Source organism: Vanacampus margaritifer, chromosome 6 (genome assembly GCF_051991255.1).
Source record: "Vanacampus margaritifer isolate UIUO_Vmar chromosome 6, RoL_Vmar_1.0, whole genome shotgun sequence".
Classification (NCBI taxonomy): Eukaryota; Metazoa; Chordata; class Actinopteri; order Syngnathiformes; family Syngnathidae; genus Vanacampus; species Vanacampus margaritifer.
In genome coordinates, this window is record NC_135437.1 from 3,050,037 (window position 1) to 3,069,535 (window position 19,499).

General features: G+C 40.7%; 2 protein-coding genes and 1 long non-coding RNA gene across 5 annotated transcripts in view; 2 read left to right on the plus strand and 1 right to left on the minus strand.

Moving 5' to 3' along the window:
- LOC144053969 (ELKS/Rab6-interacting/CAST family member 1-like) overlaps positions 1-5,457 on the plus strand; it is a 41,495-nt gene extending 36,038 nt beyond the window's left edge. For all 3 annotated transcript variants that reach the window (XM_077568936.1, XM_077568937.1, XM_077568938.1), the window contains 2 exons: positions 2,510-2,695; positions 2,874-5,457. In XM_077568936.1, the coding sequence (XP_077425062.1) occupies positions 2,510-2,695; positions 2,874-3,011 (324 nt within the window). In that variant the 3' untranslated portion in view covers positions 3,012-5,457. The remainder of the gene's footprint in view (positions 1-2,509; positions 2,696-2,873) is intronic.
- A 2,664-nt stretch (positions 5,458-8,121) lies between these two features.
- LOC144053472 (F-box/LRR-repeat protein 14-like) lies at positions 8,122-10,913 on the minus strand. Its single transcript, XM_077567950.1, has one exon. The coding sequence runs from the start codon at positions 10,423-10,425 to the stop codon at positions 9,214-9,216; it is 1,212 nt and encodes a 403-aa protein (XP_077424076.1). The 5' UTR covers positions 10,426-10,913; the 3' UTR covers positions 8,122-9,213.
- An 829-nt stretch (positions 10,914-11,742) lies between these two features.
- Positions 11,743-13,930, plus strand: LOC144053755 (uncharacterized). The gene is made up of 2 exons (XR_013294503.1): positions 11,743-11,907; positions 12,592-13,930. It is a non-coding gene; the product is annotated as an uncharacterized LOC144053755 (long non-coding RNA).
- Positions 13,931-19,499: the final 5,569 nt, after the last annotated feature.

Sequence of the window (19,499 nt, forward strand, 5' to 3'; positions counted from 1 at the left end):
ACAATTTCCCATCACTGGTGAGCTATTTTTTAGAACAGACCCATGTGCTGCAGCTTACGTTTTCCTGTTAGCACTTTTTTGTGTTTTTTAGGACACTGTGCATTAGCATAGCAAAACAATCTTCTTACCTATTTGGAAGAGGCAGCTCGTCCTCCATGCGGAGCTTCACGCCCATGTGCCCCCAAGCCCACCACCAGCAATTCTGCAAACCCTGCTGCTTAACCCCCCCCCCCAAAAAAAAAAGCAGCCAGTATTAGCGGTTATTGGCCCATACCTAAATGAGTCAAATGTTGACAATAAATTATGAAATGTTTTTACTATCCCATGCAATGTGCTCAAATACCCCTGGTTGGGAAACACTGGATTATGTTCATGTGTCTGCATGCACAGCATGTATGTAATAAAGAGATCATTAATATCATTGCATTAGACAAAACCATGGTTTTACATTTTGTATGTCTTTGCCCTCTGATCATTAAGAATTATGGTACAAGAACACTTGACTTGAAAGTAGTAGTAGTAGAAAAGTTTTGTTGAAATTAGTATTGACTCTTAAAAAAAATATTCCACTAAAAATAAAATAAAATATATCAATGTCATTGTTTTTAAATTTAAGTTTCTTTTTTATTTTTTGACTTTCAACCAAATGGCAGAAGGCAGGGCAGGAAGCTGAAATTGAAATGTTGATAAACAAAAGCGCTTTCCGTGAACGAGGAACATCAAGTGGAAAAATGAAGACTTATATTGAAAAACCCATCTAAATACAGTGGTACCTTGAATTACGAGTTAGTTGTTTGTTTTTATCTTAGTGTTGCAAGTCAAATTTGAGGTACGAGCAAGCTTTATATATGCTGCCACTAGGGTGAAGTAAAAAAAATGAATGAAGCAATAATGCCCTCACATGTGGACAAGGAGAGACACAGTTGCCGACAAATACAAAAGGAAAATGCTCGCAAGGATCAACTGACTCCCGCTCCTGATGTCACTCACTAGGTAGGCCACACCCCTTATAGACACACACCCAACCTTTTAATACAGTATATGCAGTAATTACTTTTTAAAACAATTTTAATTCTATAGATTCTCTTTTATTATGCTTTTCTATAATTATTGCTGTCACTTACGACTTTTTAAAAAATCGAGTCTCCTATTAATGATTCCATCGATTAATCAATTATTAATTCATACTCATTGTTCCTTATCTTCTGTACATATATGCACATATTACACAAACATCAACAAAATCAGCCTATGCTAAATGATTAACAATCACGATTAGCATTAGCCCTGAATAAACTCAAATCACTTACTTATTGTACTTTTCCCGAAAATCTCTTCATAATCCAACATATGAAAAATCCAATTTGATCAAAATATTAAATGGTAATTGGAGTGCACTTAAATAGCGCTTTATCTTCATCATATGTTTACTAAAAGCCTTGCATATTCGCTTGTCTCATTCAAACATATTGAGTTGTCGAAAGCCTATGCAGCATACCAACCGCACGGAAAGGTTTTTCAAATAACTTAATTTATGCTTCAGGGTCCCGCACTGCCACCATGATGTTTTTCTTTGATTCCATTCCATTTTAAATCCATAAACGTCATGAGTACTCGCTTATTGTAGCTTTGTACTGTACTTGATAATGCTGCTAGCTAATGCTAATCAAGCTAATGGTATTGCGACGCGAGTTCATTTCTAAGGTCTGCCAGCGTCCGCGTTTGCAAACTCCCTTACGTCTGTTAAGTGCATTGTGGCCAAGTGGGTCAATTTGGCTCGGTTATTGCACACTTTGGTGGTGTAAAACCGTAGTAATAGTCCGTACGGCAATTGCTGGATGGCTTAGCTTGCATGCTACTTGGAGGAGTGAAAAAAAAAATCTTGGAGTGAGTCTGGCTCTATGTTTAACTTGGATAGTAGATACCGACTTTTCTTGTATCTGACGCACGTAGGGCCACCATCTTACGCGTGTTTGGCTTCAATAAATTCATTAGAACTCTTATTTCTTTAGCAATTTTGACGCGGATTATTTTGTCACAAGCATCAGACATGTAGCGGTGCTAATTTTCTCCCTTTTAAGTCTAAAGAGACCACAAACAAACACTAGGAAGCATCTTAGTAGTGGTGAATGCCGGTTGGAGTCCGTCAGCAAAGAGTGTCCTTGCAGAAACACGAAATATTGGTTCCGGCAACTTCCAGTGTTGCAAATATGTTTTTTAAAATTAGAAAAATAGCTTAAACGCATGCATTTTTGTGTCAACCCATTTGTGTGGTCGTCCCAACCCTATCTATAATACAGGTCAACTTTTCTTAAGTGAGTCAAGGTCCTACTGTCCATAAAATAACGTACGTGTATTTTCCTTTTCCTTTTCACTGCAAAAACACTCCAAATAGTATGTTCATTGCACTCAATGTATTGTGACTTTGGTGATTGGTGTCTATCTTGTCATCATGTGCCCCACTTACACCAAATTATAAATGCAAGTCTTAATATCTCTCCCCCCACAGATGATAACCCCTGTTGTAGCCCTGTGCCAGAACCGCAGCAAGCTGAAGCTCTACATCGCCCACTTGACTGACCTCTGCTACGACCGCGACCCGAGCATCCTCAGCCAGCTCACGCCACCCGCCCACTACCACCGCAGTGACCCAGACGACTGGGAGGAGGAGCTCCTGAAGATGACGGCGGAACAGGTAGAAGAGGCGCACATAAATTTGTGCGGCCTGATGTTTGATGTGCTCTTACAGCCGTATGGGAAACTATATGTGTTACTTGAAATGAACATGGAAATAGACAGTAAAAAAAAGCCAAATCTAATACAGGCAGTAAACTAAATCAATGTCGGTGACCCTTCTGGCTTGTGGTGTCCAGTTGGAGAAGGAGCTCGAGCTGTGCGAGAAGGAGAGCGGCGAGCTGCAGGAGTACGCCAACTGTGTCCTGCAGCAGATCGCCGACTGCTGTCCTGACATCTTGGAGCAGGTTGTTAACGCGCTGGAGGAGTCATGCTGACCCACGGGAGCAGCCCAGGTTTGGTCCTAGCATTCCCCACTGGCCCCACCTCCAATCTTTAGAAGACCCTGCCCACAGGTTTACAACATCACTGGATGTTTCCTATCAAAACTCACTTGAAAGTGCTTTCCTGTCCCATCTTGACAGCATTTGATTTTTATATTAACACCTAAAAGAAACAACACAAAATGTAACACACTTTGAGAATACAATGGAACTTCTATGGTCAAACACTAAAAGCAGTTTTGCCCATTCCAGTCGCAGGTAGCTGCAGCCTCTCTTTGCACATTTGGAGTGATGGTAGGCTATACACAACCTCGCCTACTGCCCGAAGCCAGCTGGGATAGGCTCCAGCGCCCCCCCGCGACCCTAGTGAGGACTAAGCAGTTAAGAAAATGGATGGATGAATGGGTAGGGTACACACTGATTGGTTGTCAGCCAATGGCAGGGTATATACAAGTATTCACACTCACATTCACACTTGAGGACAATTTACAGTCTTCAAAGAACCTAACATGTTTGTTTTTGGAATGTAGAAGGAAGCAGGAGCATGGGAAGAGCATAAAAAAAATAGACACAGGCACAACTTGACCTCAATACCCTCTCGACTGTGAGGCAGATTTAATAATCACTACACAACTGTGTTGCCAAGTCAAATGCAATTGAATAAATTTCCAAAATTTCAATAAACACCATTGGGAATAATGGCCAATACATTCAAGAATCAAAACTACAGTCTTTCCTGGATAAGGGCCGGTCTCCATTTACTATGAAGGTGTATGTGGCAACAATTTCTGCCCAACACGCTAGAGTCAAACTGCACGGTGGGGAGCCGTGACTTGGTGTTGCTGTTCCTTAGGGGGTCTCTGGAGCTTCATCCCTGCTCTGCACCTTGAGTTCTGGCGTGGGATCTGCATTTGGTTCTGGACGGCGGCCTGTGCTGTCCCTTTGATCCCCTGGCAGAGGCCCTTCTGTGGGTGTCATGCAAGACTGCACACTTGCTAGCCATTACCTCTGTGGAGTCTGTTAGCCCTGCGTGCCTGCAGTGGCAACTGGATGGTATCGGCGTCACTCTGTGGCCAAACACCGCCGTCATTCCCAAGCTCTTGTCTGCCTCTCATTTTAAGAAGCCTCTACAGCTTGCGCGGATTTGTACTTCCTTCAGGTGAAGGTGGGGACAGGCCGGAGCTCTTGTGTCCTATGAGAGCCTTGCAATGCTACATTGGCGCTACGGCGGGCATTCGTATGTCTTCTCAGCTTTTTGTTTTTTATGGAAGTCCTGCCAAGTGCTCCGCCCTCTCCAAACAGCTCTTAGGGTCGTGGATGCCATTCGCCATTCCTACCTGGTGACGGGCCGCCCCCTGCTGTCGGGGGTGCGTTGTCACTCTACCAGGAGCGTTGCCAGGTCTTGGGCCACCGTGAGAGGTGTTCCTCTGGAGGGTATGTGCTGCTGCCTCTTGGGCGGCGCCTAGTACTTTCTGCAGGTTCTATAGCGTGGATGTCGCCTCTCCCCATCCACTGGGCATGCTTTTCGGTCCTGCTGGGGCCTCTCAGTAAGTTTTGTGTCTGGGATTCCTTGTGACTACGTCGGTATTAGTTATTCAGTGCTTGAAGCACCGCCATCTGGCGTTAAGGAGAGACGAAATAGAATGAAAGTTACGACTGTAACCACGATTCTATGAGTCCCGGACGACCGCCAGAAGGTCCTGTCACTCGGAATCCTTGTGCTCAGGCAAAATGAATTTGTAGGAAACGCACCTCTGGTGACACCGGAACTTATGCCCTTCTAGGGTCACAGGTGACTATTTTGTATGAATAATGAATAACTCGAACTTGGCATGCGTGAAGGGAACATTCAGTGCTTAAAGCACCGCCATCTGGCGGTCGTCCGGGATTCAGAACCGTAGTTAGCATTACCAGTAATTCAGTTATTCTTTTGCATACCACTAAAGGGAGACGTACACATACCACTCTTGAGGAATCACTAACCAACTGTTATGAAAAGCCAAACTAATAGAACACACCCAGTACATTTCTAGGAAGGTACCCTGAGGTCTCACACATTCAAAGACTATGATCAAATTCTAAACTGAAGGCAACTTATGAGGTGAGTTTTCCCCCAAAATTGTAGTCACATTCCGAATTGTATGAGGACCTCTTTCGAAGTTCCACTATATTGGAATATCACACTTGAGCACAAAGTCTGAAAGTTTAGTGCAGGCATACCTCTGTGAATTGAGGCAATCACAGTGGAATCAAGCACAGTTCTGTCGCATGCTTATTAACCTTTAAAGGAAAAGGGCTTCATTGGTTGTTCACGTGGGGCAGGAAAGCACTCGATCTGGGGGGAACCGTGGGAGTCCGAATTCCCTCCTTAGTGGACTCCAAGCTGCTGGTGGGAAAATTGTTTCATCTCTGAGCTGCGGGTCTTTGGGATTAGATCTTTTGGGAATTGTGATTGGGGTGGGGGGGGGGTGTCCTGCTCTGAAGTCATTTTAAAGGAGACATATTATGCCTTTTTTTTTTTTTTTCAATTTAAAAAGTGTCTTAATAAAAGCTCTCTGACATTCTTTGGTCTAAATACATAATTGGATAAAGAAAGTGCCGCTGCTGATTGAGTGGTGTAGAAGAAGAAACTTGAAGAGAGAAGAAGAAGAAGAAAGTTGATTTGGTGTTGAGCTGCTCTTTAAACTGGAAAGTCAAGGCACCACAGCATTTCTATACAAGTCATTCAAAAGTCCCTTTTCATAATATGTCTCCTTTAACGTAATGATGAGAGGGCCAATTAACACATTCTTTATTCTGTTATTCTGTCAATGGTTTTGCACATGGCGTTCACTTGTTGTGAGGTATGCAATGATTCTTTGGAGAACATTCAAGTGGCCTTGGAGTATGTACGGGAGGTTGGAGGGTGTGATACAGTAGCGGACCTAGCCCATGGATGTGTTTGTTTTTCTGTACTATTGGTGCTATCAAGGCATGATTTGTTCCTGTGAACTATTCAAGTTTCTAATGGATGTGAAAAGGCCCAAAATGTTCAGTCAGCCAAATGCAAAAAATAAGCAACAGCTCCACTAATTGTGTTCAGTGTTCTCTTCAGGGCTCTTTAATTAGACTTTTTAAGATCCGTTTGTAAATAAAGTGATATTTAACACGTGCCGTGACTGAATTGAGGTAAATGGGCCATGTTGTGCATTCTTTTTGGAGATTTTCAAAAGAAGAGCAAAAAAAATAAGCAGTGCCGTTGTCTACTTTTGTCACAGACAAAACGTGTGTGTGCGTGTGAGTACTGCTGTCTTAAGTATGGAGAGTCTTCTATAGAAATATATGAATATAAATGCATAAATATGTATAAATGTTAACTGTGTGGCTATACATTGAATGTTTGCACAGAATCTCGAGAAGTGAGCAGCTCTGGACAGAGAGTTGAGTTTGTGTCGCCTGGGAAAAGAAAATGTCTCGAATCCACATGATTGTGTGATGGTGAAAGGGTACTTTTTGCCATTTTGCTTTGAACAATTTAGTGTTGTCATCAAGGTCCATGTAAGCCTGACATTATAACATCAAGCTCTTCAGATACAGTGGCACCTCCATAGTCACAGTGCTCCCAAAAGTGGTGCACTTTAGACTTCAAACTAAACCATTATGATGTATGTTTTGCTTTTTATTTGGCTTTCTTTTGGGCTGCAGTGATTAATTGAATAACTCGAATTATTTCATTACAAAAACAAACAAAAAAAATCTCTTGACTCAGAGCTTCATACACAAGCATTGCTGATGGCCAAAACTCATTAATTCACTCAACACACAGACTTGCTAACAGGTTATCCAGCTAACAGCCAGCCATCTCTACATCTCAGTTGCTGACACCCATGTCACTCACCAGGCTACGCACCACCTTTTAAAGCTTTACACATTCAAAGTCTCAGATAGTCTACATAACTTGAGGATGGCGACCCCAAGTGGACAAATATAATAGCTGCACCTTGCTATGTTTGATAAAGCAGGTGTCATTTCTAGCCAATTATTTGATTAATTATTGGGATAATTCGTTGTATACTCAATAGCTGCAAATCTACGTAGAAAGTATGAAAAAGGTGCAATAAATACAGAAACAGAAAGGAAATTTAGATTATACAAATTCTTTACAGTAAGTAGTTTGAGTACTGTATTTCCCCCCACTGACAGCTAGTGAAAACATTGCTTGTATAGTTAATGTAATTTTTAAAAAATGAAATAAAAAATTGCAGTACAGTAATGTGTAGCCTGGCAGAGATTTTCTTCTGGAAAAATGAACTTCACTGTTGGACTTTTGTCGGTTCCTCTGTGGGAGGCCTGTGAAGAAAGTGCATCTCCAATCTGGGAAACAACTTTTATGTGAAGTACTTGCCATTAGTTGGAAAGTGGACTCAGCGCCACAACCCCAAGTGCGTGTATGTAAGTTTCCTTTTTGTTCAGCGTGTGTTCTTGCATTTGCCTTAATGTCTCTAAGTCTGTTGAGGAATTTATGTGACTTTTATTTTTCACTTTTATATTATTCAAAGAATTGATTTTCAAATGTGTTCTGTCTTTGATTTATTTGTTGCAAAACGAAAAACCCAGCCATATTTGTGAGTTGTTTGGATTTTGTATGTATGTAAATAAATAAATTATAAGCCTTGTTCCTTTGGTTTTGTAGAATACACACACACACACGTATATTGTGTATATATACACATCTTTTAAACCCGACCCATAGATGATTTCAATGGACATGACATATTTGCGTGTCTAAACCAATAAAAAGCATAATTTAGATGTCAACACTTCTGGTTCATGATTGCATCTTAACTAACCAATCACAATCGCAAGTTGATTTGCATGATGTTCATGTTAAAAATGTTACATGTTAAGCTTAGTAAGTTTACAACACGTTACAGTCATATTTTCCTGGCGTCCACTATAACATATAAAAACATGAGATAACCCCATTTTTTCCCCATGCTGTTCTTATGTGGGAAAATAGTAAAAATATCAGCAAAAAAATGAATTGCCAAACAGGAAAAATGCAGGTCTAATAGGGTTAAACAGTATATAACACCGTATGTTTAAAAACTGCACATATGCGGGATACAAGTGAAACATTTGCCATCTTTATTCATAAATATCACTACAGTATGAATATAAAACATCTTAAATTACTATTAGTTTTTTTTTTTAACAAATACTCTTGATACTATCGTTGGAAGCTCCTCATGAGGAAAAAATTCACTGATGAACAATTTCATTTTTTGCCTCTTTGTTGCATAAAGCCTTTGCAGCAGGCCATAGTACTGTGGCACAGTGAATTTTTTGTGTGGCGTCCTCTTGGAAAACCCCCGCCTTTACACAATTTATAAACAACTTCAATTTGAAGTACACAATTTTCCATACAAAAAATATTGCTAAAATACATCAGCCAAATAAGAAGTAAAAATTCCAGTAGCTACGCCAACCTTAAGAATAAAAATCCCTACCTATCATTACTACTACCATGATTTTTTTGTTGAATTTGTATAAAAAGAATTTGTGCTGGAGTTGCAAAAATATGCAATGTCATCATCTAGTACTGAGCTGTAGGCACTGTTGTGTGTTTGGGAGAGGTAGCTAAACAACTGTACACACGATTAAGCCGCTTCAGCCTATCCTCGCTGATTTTTGGCGAGAGGCGGAACACACCCTGGGCTCGCCAGCCAATCACAGGGCACATGTACAGAAGACAAACAACCTGACATTCACACTTTTGGACAATTTAGAGTCTTAAATTAGCATCAACATCCTTTTGTAATGTGGGGAGAAGAAGACGTGGAGAACATGTAATTCTCCACATAGGAAGGCTGGAGCTGAGAGTTGAACCCTGAACATTTGATTGTGAGGCAGATGTGCTAACCACTAGCTCATTGTGCTGCTGAAATGAAAAAGTAGCCACCCATTTTCTATAGTGCTTATAGTCATTGGGGTGACAGGTGAGTTGGGGACTGGACTGGTGGCCAGCCAATCACGGGGCACACATTGAACAACAACTCACATTCGCACCTTTGGACAATTTGCGTTTTTGGAATGTGGGAGGAAACAAATGCAAATATGAAGTGTGGAAAGACGGCTCCGAGATTGGCGCCAAGAATCTCTCAACTGCTGAGAACGTCTCTCCATTCTCTAGTTTGGTATCTGCGCAAGGTTCCTTTCACCTGACGCGCTCACTGTCCGTCATCTGCCACAAGCCCAGGTTGAGCACTTTGAGGCAGGGCAACTGCGTGATCCTCTCCAGGCCCCTTTTGGTGATCTTGGTGCATCCGTACAAGTCGATGCCCGTCAGCTGGGTCAGGTGGTCGGCAATGAGCTCCAGGCCCTTGTCGGTGATGCGCACACACTGTCCGATGTTGAGCGTCTTGAGCTCGTGCATCTGCCTGACCATGCGGTTGATGCCATCGTCGCTCACGTGGCACGAGCACAGTGACAGTGACTTGAGCTGGTAGAGGCCCTGCGCCATGTACGCCAGGCTCTGGTCGCCGATCTTGTCGCAGAAGGACACGTCCAAGCCCGATAAGCGCAGCGAGCCCATGGCCAGGTGCATGATGCCCGTGTCGCTGATGTTGTCGCACGAGCGCAGGTTGAGGCTGCTCAGCTGGCTCATGTGCGACACGTGGATCATGCCGGCTTCCGAGATCCCACCGCAGAAGCTCAGGTTGAGCACCTTGAGCCCACTCAGGCCCTTGGCTACGTGCTTGAGCGACAGGTCGGTGAGCTTCTGGCAGTCCTGCAGGGTGAGCTTCTCCAGCGCCAGGCAGCCCTCGGCCGCGCTGCGCGTCATGCCTGACAGGTGCCCGATGCCCACGTCGGACACGTGGCGGCAGCTGCGCAAGTTTAGGCTCTTAAGCCGGTGCAGCCCCCAAGCCACCAGGAGGAGCCCCGTGTTGGTGATGTTGCTGCACCCACCCAGCTCCAACACCTCCAGATTTTTCAGGTACTGGGCGATGCGGCCCAGGCTGGAGTCGCTGATCTGCTTGCACAGGCTCAGGTTGAGAACCCGCAGCGACGGGATGTCCTGCACGAAGGCGTAGCCCAGCCCGTTGTCCGTCAGGCTGAAGCAGCCGCACAGATTTAAGCTCTCGATGTGGGGCATGCCCTGGATCACGTAGCTCAGGCTGCGCCTCAAGCTGAGGATCTGGACCTTTTTGATGCCCCTGGTCTGCAGGCTGGGGAAGAGGGAAGGGTTGGCCCTGCGTAGATGCAGCTTGGCTTCCACCCCCCGCCACACCGACTTGTGGTAGGACGCGTCCCTCCACGCTGCGCACACTTGGGCCACCCGGCCTTTGTCTTTCACGTCCAAGTAGCTGAAGATAATGGCGAGGATTTCGGGGAAAAGGCACGAAACGTGGGTCTCCATTTCTAACATGAGGAGGGTGAGACAATACGGCCGTTGTTAGCGAGCCCACGGAAAACTATCGCGTTACAGCCTGAAATTCAGTATAAAGCAGTTCATCTCACACTCCTCTTGTTGCCGTTCTATTATAAAAAGGCAGAATATGAGTCCTGAAGCGGTGGTAATAATTACCAAGCCGGCCAGTGAGGCTAATGCCACAGAGGTAGTTAGCATATGTCGGCTAGGCGCCCCGCCAGCCTTACACGAACAAAGTATGCCTTAGTCCAGCTCATCATACCCGAAAAGACACGCGTTTTCGGCTAGCGGAAGTGCAGTACCAATCCATTTTCTCTTAAGCCATGATGCTGCAGCTGTGTGACCTCTGGAGGCATTTCCAGTTGCCGGCCCGGAGCTCTATTGACTGACATCGGTTAGCTTATTGCTAGGCTAACGCTAACTTCAAGCCAGCGACACCGAGCGGAGGAAACGGAAGCTCCATCCTCACAGCCGGGGAGTTGTCACAGGTGGGGATACTGTGGGCACACATAATTTTTTTTTTTTTTTAAAAATCACACGTAGACCGATTTTTTTTTTTTTTGTAAAGTTAAATAAGGGGACAAATCGGCAATTGTATGCTTAGTGGTCTTGCAGTGAGTCGTGAACCGTATACAGCACAACATAACGATGTCTCGTGGCACCAAGACTGGACGAAAAAAGGCAGTGCAGAGCCTTAGAGGCCTCCAGACTGCATGGATACATAAAAGAATAAGACAGCGAATAAGCTAAGCTAATTGTTAGCTTATTTGGTCACAAAATACATTGCGGTTGAAACTGTCAATGCACGATTTGCTTGCGCATGCGCGGTGTCGATAATTCTTTTCGCTAACCTGAAACACACACACACACACACAAACATTTTTTTTTAGTTGTATTAAAAAAAATTGTACCTGTAGAAAAAAGTATAAATTTGTATCTGTAAAAGTCGTGATTTGTACCTGTAAAAAAAAATTGTACTGGTGGAATAATAATAATAATAATAATTGTACCTGTAAAAAAATAAAAATAATAATAATAATTGTATCTGTAGAAATGACAACTTGTAGTCAAAGAAGTCGCCACTGGGAGTCACAAGTGTTTTTTCTGCTGCTGTCTCGTCACTTGACTTTTTGCACCAAATCTCTCGCTGCTTGTAGAGCACGGTCATTTGTACTCGTAGAAGAAGAGGGCAGGCTCTGGAGTATTTGGGCGGGCTAAAGTTCAACCTCATTGGTTCAGCGAACGACAGTGGGTTGAACTCAAATGACGCCACGTTTTTATCATTAATATGTACAAGTCCGAAATTCCAAACAAACGAGAGTAGCCACACTAGTTTACGTGTCATTTTGGAAGAAGAGGACGTCCCAGGCATGGGAATTTCAACATGGTTCAATATACAAACACCGTGTGGAACAGCTTAAACGTTGGTTGACATGCAGACCACTCAGTGGACTGAAAGAAAGAAGTTTTAGTATGAAGGTAAGATTTATTGTACGATCATAGCTCGTAATCCGGTGCTAGCTAGCTCATCTCATGTTGTTAATTGTCACGAAAACTGAACACATTGAAGTCACGATTTTCATTTAAAGATTTGAAGCCTACCTTTGGACTGTGATTTTCTGTCCTGAATGTAATTTATTTTACCTGGGCCATTTGTATTGTCATAGCTGAGACAGTGCAAACATATGATCAATAGCTTGTCCCTGCACTTTTTTAATGTCTTCAAAAACTACCTGTATTCTTGAACAGAGATATATTAAGCTCGACAGCCTTTCATATGATGTGAGTTCATGATGACATATTTGCAGTTTTATTTCAAAAGCCTATACTGTACATACAGTATCTCATGTGTTGTTAAAACAAGTTTTGCAGTGAAATTCAAATGATCATTCTTAACACTTGTAAACATACACATTTGCCTTCAACACTGAAGCCAAATAAAAAGAATGCAAATGGAACGTTTATGAACAATGTCTGTGTTTTACCACTATTTCTGATATTAAGATGTGACAAAATCTGTTTTTTTCTGGCTAACAAGATAAAGCTAAATGTTTAACCGATTACATTTAATGTCAGTGGCTGTGTTTTGATAATGACCCAGCTAGGAAGCTATGATTATTTTTATTATATGAATATGCTGACCCAACCATTCTGTTTGCACAGATGCCAGCATGCAGTCAATCAAAGCTACTTCTTGATCCATCTCTAGACGGTGGCACATGGGGTGACATCAAACCTGCTTCAAAGCGGCTGTGTAGTCCAACAAATGAGAATCCTTGATACACTGGTTACTGTTCTAAGAGAATTTCGCTGCAATCACCTTTGGGAAAGTGAAGAAATTATGCTTTCTAGACTTCTTCCAATTTTGAGTTTGAAATGTTAAAGGAATACAATTTAATCCATATTGAGAGTTATTTGAAATAGTAAGATCAAATAACAACATGTATCATTCGATAAACAAGATTGTGCATCATTTGAAATGTTTTATTTGATGTCCAGAAGAGCCGTTTCTACAGCCATTGCTGTGGTTGTGTCAACCTGGATTTGAAGATCAGGGGGGTATTCCATCAACGCAGCTAAAGAAAGTGAGGCTCATGCAAAAAAGCGAGGCTGGAAGTGAACACCATCTCCGAATAAAGCGCCAAGTCGTTCCACTAACCCATTGCAGCCGTGTCTAATCAAGGCTAACGTAAACCAGGCTTACATAGCCTGGCTTTGTACGCGCTCCCGGGGTAGACAAGAAGCCCCGATGAGTCGATAGGAGAAATTGCAATCAATTATGTCAAAAGACAGCAAAACGAGAGCAGTATTCTTCTCACAAACAGAACAAAAGTTATTGATGGAGCTGTATGAGGAATTCAAGACTCACCAAAAAAAGGGCAATACTGCTGCTATCAATAAGATGAGGGAAATATCATTGGCAAAAAACATAAAAAATAGCCGACAGACTAAATGTATAAGTTATAATTGTTTCATGTTAGATGTGTATTTCAAATTAATAGTGTTATTAATTATTGATTTAATGTAAAGCACTTTGAATTGACCTACATATTCATTCTTCACTGTTACATCTCAACAGTAGTCAAAAGCGATCATGGCAACAAGTCGGCAAGTAGCCTATAACATTATATATAAAAAATAAAACTAAATAGGTGTTGAGCTGTAAATATATGTTGCCCATTATTGTAGCCACCAGAAAAAAAGACTAAGGCCACTGCCACAGGTGGGGGAGGGGACCTCCGCCTGCTACCTTCACATCAGCTGAAGATCTGCGAAATAAAACAGTCTTTTCCTTAATCCGGCTTGATGGAATACCCCCAGGTGTCATCTCCAGTCTCTTGGCTGCTTGCTGATGGAATGGGTGATCCTTTTCACTGATGCTTCAGCAGTGTCTCCACCTTTTGTGCAAGATTTTGAAATTTATGAGATTCTCATTTAATTAAAAATAAATAAACTAACATTTGACCTAGTTACTTTTGTTAAAGTAGCTAGGTGACAGTGACACTGCTCACATCTTAGTGATACAGATAGACTAGCATTTCAAAAGCAGAATAGCCAATATTCAAATAAGAGTACTGTTACATTGGAAAATTTAACTCAAGTAGAAATTAAAAGTGCAGAAAAATACTTGCACAAATATTTGAGTACTGTGAGGGATGAGTAAACTGAGTGTAAGAGCCTCTTTTTTTTTTAACTGTTGCAAAGCATAGATTGCAAAAATACTGACATTTATCAAGAAATTATAATATTTAAAATAAAATGATTGAGAATAAAGGGTTGAGGTTAAAATACCTGTAGCGGCTTAAAGATTCATTCGCAGCAAAAATGTTTTGTTATCATTTTATTATGATAGCAAGAGTACAGATGAATATAATGAATAATTGAATATAATTTTACTCAAATACAAGTAGCTGAGTATTGTCCACTTTTGGTTATAGGTTTAGGTTATCTTGTAAAACATTTAATAGGGTTCTGTAGCTCTATAGTAATTTTCACATCTAAGCACTAAGCAGCAGTTTTGAGGTATTTTTAGATTATTATTATTAATTTTACAGGTACAAGCTATTGATCGTATGTTTACACTGGTAGGCTTCAAATCTTGAAATAAAAATCGTGATTTCAATGTATTCAGTTTTCGTGACAACTAACAACATGAGATGAGCTAGCTAGCACCGGATTACGAGCTATGATCGTACAATAAATCTTATCTTCATACTAAAACTTCTTTCTTTCTGCCCACTTTGAGTGCTCTGCATGTCAACCAACGTTTAAGCTGTTGCACACGGTGTTTGTATATTGAACCATGTTGAAATTTGGGACGTCCTTTTCTTCCAAAATGACGCGTAAACTGGTGTGGCTACTCTGTTTGTTAGGAATTTCGGATTTGTGCATATTAATGATAAAAACGTGGCGTCAGTTGAGTTCAACCCACTGTCGTTCTCTGAACCAATGAGGTTGAACTTACAAAAAAAGTACAAATCAGTTTTGCACCATTTGTAGTCAGAGATTTAGTGCAAAAGTCAAGTGACTGGACAGCAGCAGAAAAAAACACTTGTGACTCCTAGTGGCGACTTCTTGTCAGTTGTTGTCATTTCTACAGGTACAAATCACAACTTTAACAGACACAAATTTACACTTTTTTTGTACAGGTACAAATCATATGACTTTTACAGCTACAAATTTTTTTTACACAAACATTTTTTTACACAAACATTTTTTTTACAGATACAAAAACATTTTTTACAGGTACACATTTTTTTTACAGGTACAAATCACGACTTTTACAGATACAAATTTATACTTTTTTTCTACAGGTACAATTTTTTTTTACAAGTTAGTTTTGCACCATATTTACTCCATAGTTGAGCTTTAACCCGCCCAAATCCTCCACAGCCCAAGTACAAATTACGAATCAGTTTTGCACCATCGGTTGCGAGAGATTTGGTGCAAAAGTCAAGTGACTGGACAGCAGCAGAAAAAACAATTGTGACTTCTAGTGGTGACTTCTTTGACTACAAAGTACAAATCACGACTTTTACAGATACTTTTTTGTACAGGTACAATTTTTTTTGTACCGGTACAAATCATGACTTTTACAGGTAAACATTTTTTTTACAGGTACAAAAAATGTTTTTTACAGGTACAAATCACGACTTTTACAGGTACAAATTTATACTTTTTTCTATAGGTACAATTTTTTTTTTAATACAACAAAAAAAAACATTTTTTTTTTACAGTTACAAGTTACTTTTGCGCCATATTTACCTCCACCCCCCCCCCCCCAAAAAAAAGATGTAATTTTTTTTTTGTTTTAAGGTTTTTTTGTTTTGTTTTTTTGATCAACGATACAGGCTTTCTTTTTTGTATTTTCTTTGCAGTCTCTGCGTGTATCCACCAGAGGGAGGCACAAATCGAGTACTAGTGCTACAAAAGCGCTGTATGAGAATATAAATACAGTAGGTACTTTATCGCAACGTTACTATAGTCCTATTGTGATAATGGTAGTGATGTATTTAATTATTTGTTTATTTTGAGACAACAATTTTTTTATATAGAAGAGGATGAAAAGGGGGGAAATGTGGAGAATGTGTGTAATGGTGTTTCCCCGGTGGCTGGAGTCGCTGTACTACTTGTGTGTGCAAATGACCCTGTCTGCAACCGAGCTCAGACAGATGGCCAATTTACTCCAATTAGCCCATTCTCAGCACATCTTCGTTAACAGCTCACCACGCACACCCAGAAGTAATTTGTAACCCTTTGGCCATTTAGCTTGCCTGCACTAAAATCATTGGTGGCCTAAACACAGGCAGAAGCACTAACCTACATTTACAACTTAAATTCTAATATTTTTCCTTTGAAATTGTGTTAATGTATGCCCAATACTCTTATTTTCTTCATTTGGTAATTTTTTCTCTTATATGTTAGATTTTATTTATTTAGTTAGTTATTTAGTCAGTTATTTACCGGTATTTAGTTAAGTTATTTTTTATGTCTAGTCAGTTTTCAGTCTAAATGTGTGGCTGTGTCAATCTAATCCTGCCAGGACCTTCACATTAGTAGTGCTGGCACATGTAACAAAATAAATTAGCAAAGGCAACGTTTCTTTAAAACAATTCAGATGTCAAATTCGTCCTCACAAGGCCAGCCAGCTGGCCCTTGATGATGCCATTTTCGATCTCATCAGTTAGTGAAAGCGAAACTGATTACAGCCAATTTCGATGAGCAAAACAAATCAGTAGCAATACAAATATTAAAGGGGAAGTCAAGTAAAAAAACATTTATAAAAAAAATATATATATATATATATATATATTGACGATAATATATTCTATGCGGTCCTACTGGTCTTAACATAGCATTTCAAATAATATTGCATTTGTATAATAGGAATTAAGCAGCAAAACCACCTGCTTTTATCCATTTCAGTGGGCGGACATTTAGCAAAATGACATCACAGTGCCGAGGGGCTTGGCTTGCAAACGTCTTAGGCTATGACCATCCATCCTATCTATTTTCTTAACCGCTTAAACACAGAATACAGTTGAGCCATGATTGGACATTACCTGAGCATAAAAGTTTGAAATATGGTGGCTACTTTGCTGATTTTGTCTATGGCAGGGTTGTTTTGGATTGTAACGCCTGCGACAAACAAAAGGTTACTGTATAAAGTACCTCCTTTTGGCCCACCTTGTATGGTGTGCATAGTTAAAGCAATACCGCTCAATCAAAAGTAGAATAATCTCGTCCAATCTCTTTATCCGCTACAGGGCGCTGGAGCACAAATGACTGACCTGGGATCAGGGCTGAGATGGTGTCACACAACGTTAACTTAAGACAGCCTCTGTGTCTGCTTGCGCATGTGTGCTTGCGTGTGTAAGTGTTGTGATGCCGTGACACTGAGGTGAAAACACAAGTTGACACTGACTCACAAAAGAGTGGAGCAAGTGCTAGTGATGGGCGAAAAGGGGGGTGACATTTGAATGTGTGTGTGTGTGTGTGTGTTCTGTGTGATGCTGTGACGCTGAGGTGAAAACACAAGTTGACACCGACTCGTAAGAGAGTGGACCAAGTGCGAGCAGTGAGTGAAAGTGGGGTGAGATTTCTTAGAGAGATAGAGTGAAATATGATGGAGGCAAGGATGGCACAGCTCCAATTTTCTAGAACAGACTTTGAATGCATTTTAACCGAACAAATGAACCAAACTAATTATGACCAAGCAGCCCTTCAGACAGCTTGTACACAACCAAAGCCACAAAATGAGTTTCAACAACCTTGTCACTAATTTACGTTTTGAAAAAATGAGTCATTTTTGGCATCAGATGTTGGGCATCATTCACTCATTACCTACTTGCAAAGCACTTTACCAGACAGACAACTTTTTTGTGTTGACTTGCTAGCTAAAACAGATAGGACAACTCTAAAAAGGAGCTTTAAAGCTGTTTAATGTCACTCCCATCTTAAAGCCGTGTCTATGTAACAATTTGCCCCCAAATATCTTTACAATAGCCTTTTTATCTTCTAATTAGTAGATTAACACCTTAGCTGTTCCCAATGGTATTCCTGCATTTGGGTACAAATTTCCCGCTCTCTGTGTACATTGTGTATGTAAAGAAGGGAGTGTGCAGTTTCATTTTCTGGCTATAGGTGGCAGTAGGAATTTGAAATTTAATTTTTGCATTCAGCAGCTTTAAGTTTACTGTCAAACCAAACGTAAAAAAAGCAGAATCCCACATAGTATATTTAAAACATTTGTGTATTTGCCTTAGGAATGCCCATGCTAGCTTAATGCTAACATAATAGGAAACGCCTTAAAATGGCTAATGAAACTAGCATTGATATTGTGGTAGTTAAAAACATTTAAGCAACTTAAATTTGAACACAAAAATAAGCAACATATCTGTCTATAAGATAGGTCGGCTTAGCTTAATGCTAACAAACAAGTTAAAATGTCAGACAGGCTTAATGAGCAGCAGCATCTATGTGGCGGGTGCCCATTTTAGAGACGAATGACTCTTTGACGGATATCCACTTCAAATGACGGAAACATTGCCTGTTTCGCTGAGGAATGACAAATTGACGGGTACAATGTGGTTTGGCTTGAAATATTGACAGCTTGACATTGAAGCACTGTTGACGATTGCCAAATGACAGATGCTCAAAATTTGTTGACGTGCTCACCTCTCAGCACTGTATTATACGACACCCGGTGACCAAGTCGCGCACACTGTCTGGAAGTTGTGGCAATGGCTTAATGATAATGCACAAACTGCTTAACTCTTTTCAATTTCAATTTTCAAAGTACATATATTATAAAATTATTTTCTTCATTAAAAACACATATTACAAACAAAATGTGCTGGATATTTTTGTGGAGGCTGGAATAAATTGCATTTCTGTTCATTTCAATGGGAAAATATGATTTGAGATACGAGTGTTTTGAGTTTTGAAGGTGGTAACGGAGTTAATTTAAGTCATATCTCAAGGCACCGTAGTATAAATAAAGTGAAGTATAGATTTGTGAAATTTCTACTTAAGTAATGAAGTATTTGTACTCTGTTACTTTGCAAGTCTGAGCATGTGAAATATTTTTTCGACTCACATTTCACATATTCCATTTACGGCTGTAAAAAAAGAGGCAAAATTATTCAAGTATTTCCCCTTTTTTTTTAAATATATATATTATGCCTGTCTGATGCAAGCTGTAACTCACTCTACAAGCAGACGGGGAAAGAGAGAGTGAAAGAGACAGAGAGAGAGTAGAGAGAAGTAGTGAGAGATGAAAATTCACAGCATGAGCTCATAAAAGTAAAAGCATGTTATGAGGGTAAAATGCAGTGGTAGGCGCACTAGGCGGTCTCTGCTGGCCTAACACGATCAGAAGCCCTCCATTTCCATTCCAAAATAATTTTATTTGTTCCATGAAATTGTTTTCCTTTATTCTCAACATTTCCTAACATTTCTCTTACACACATGTACAGCATGTTAATTTTTTTGGGACCAATCACATTTGAGCATCTTTGTGTTGCCAAGCCAGTCTAATTTCCCAGGGCCTTCAGAATCAGTTTTGCTCG

What these genes read in the sequence shown, in the direction of transcription:
- LOC144053472 (XM_077567950.1), bottom strand. Translation starts at nt 10,425, where the DNA reads ATGTTAGAAATGGAGACCCACGTTTCGTGCCTTTTCCCCGAAATCCTC.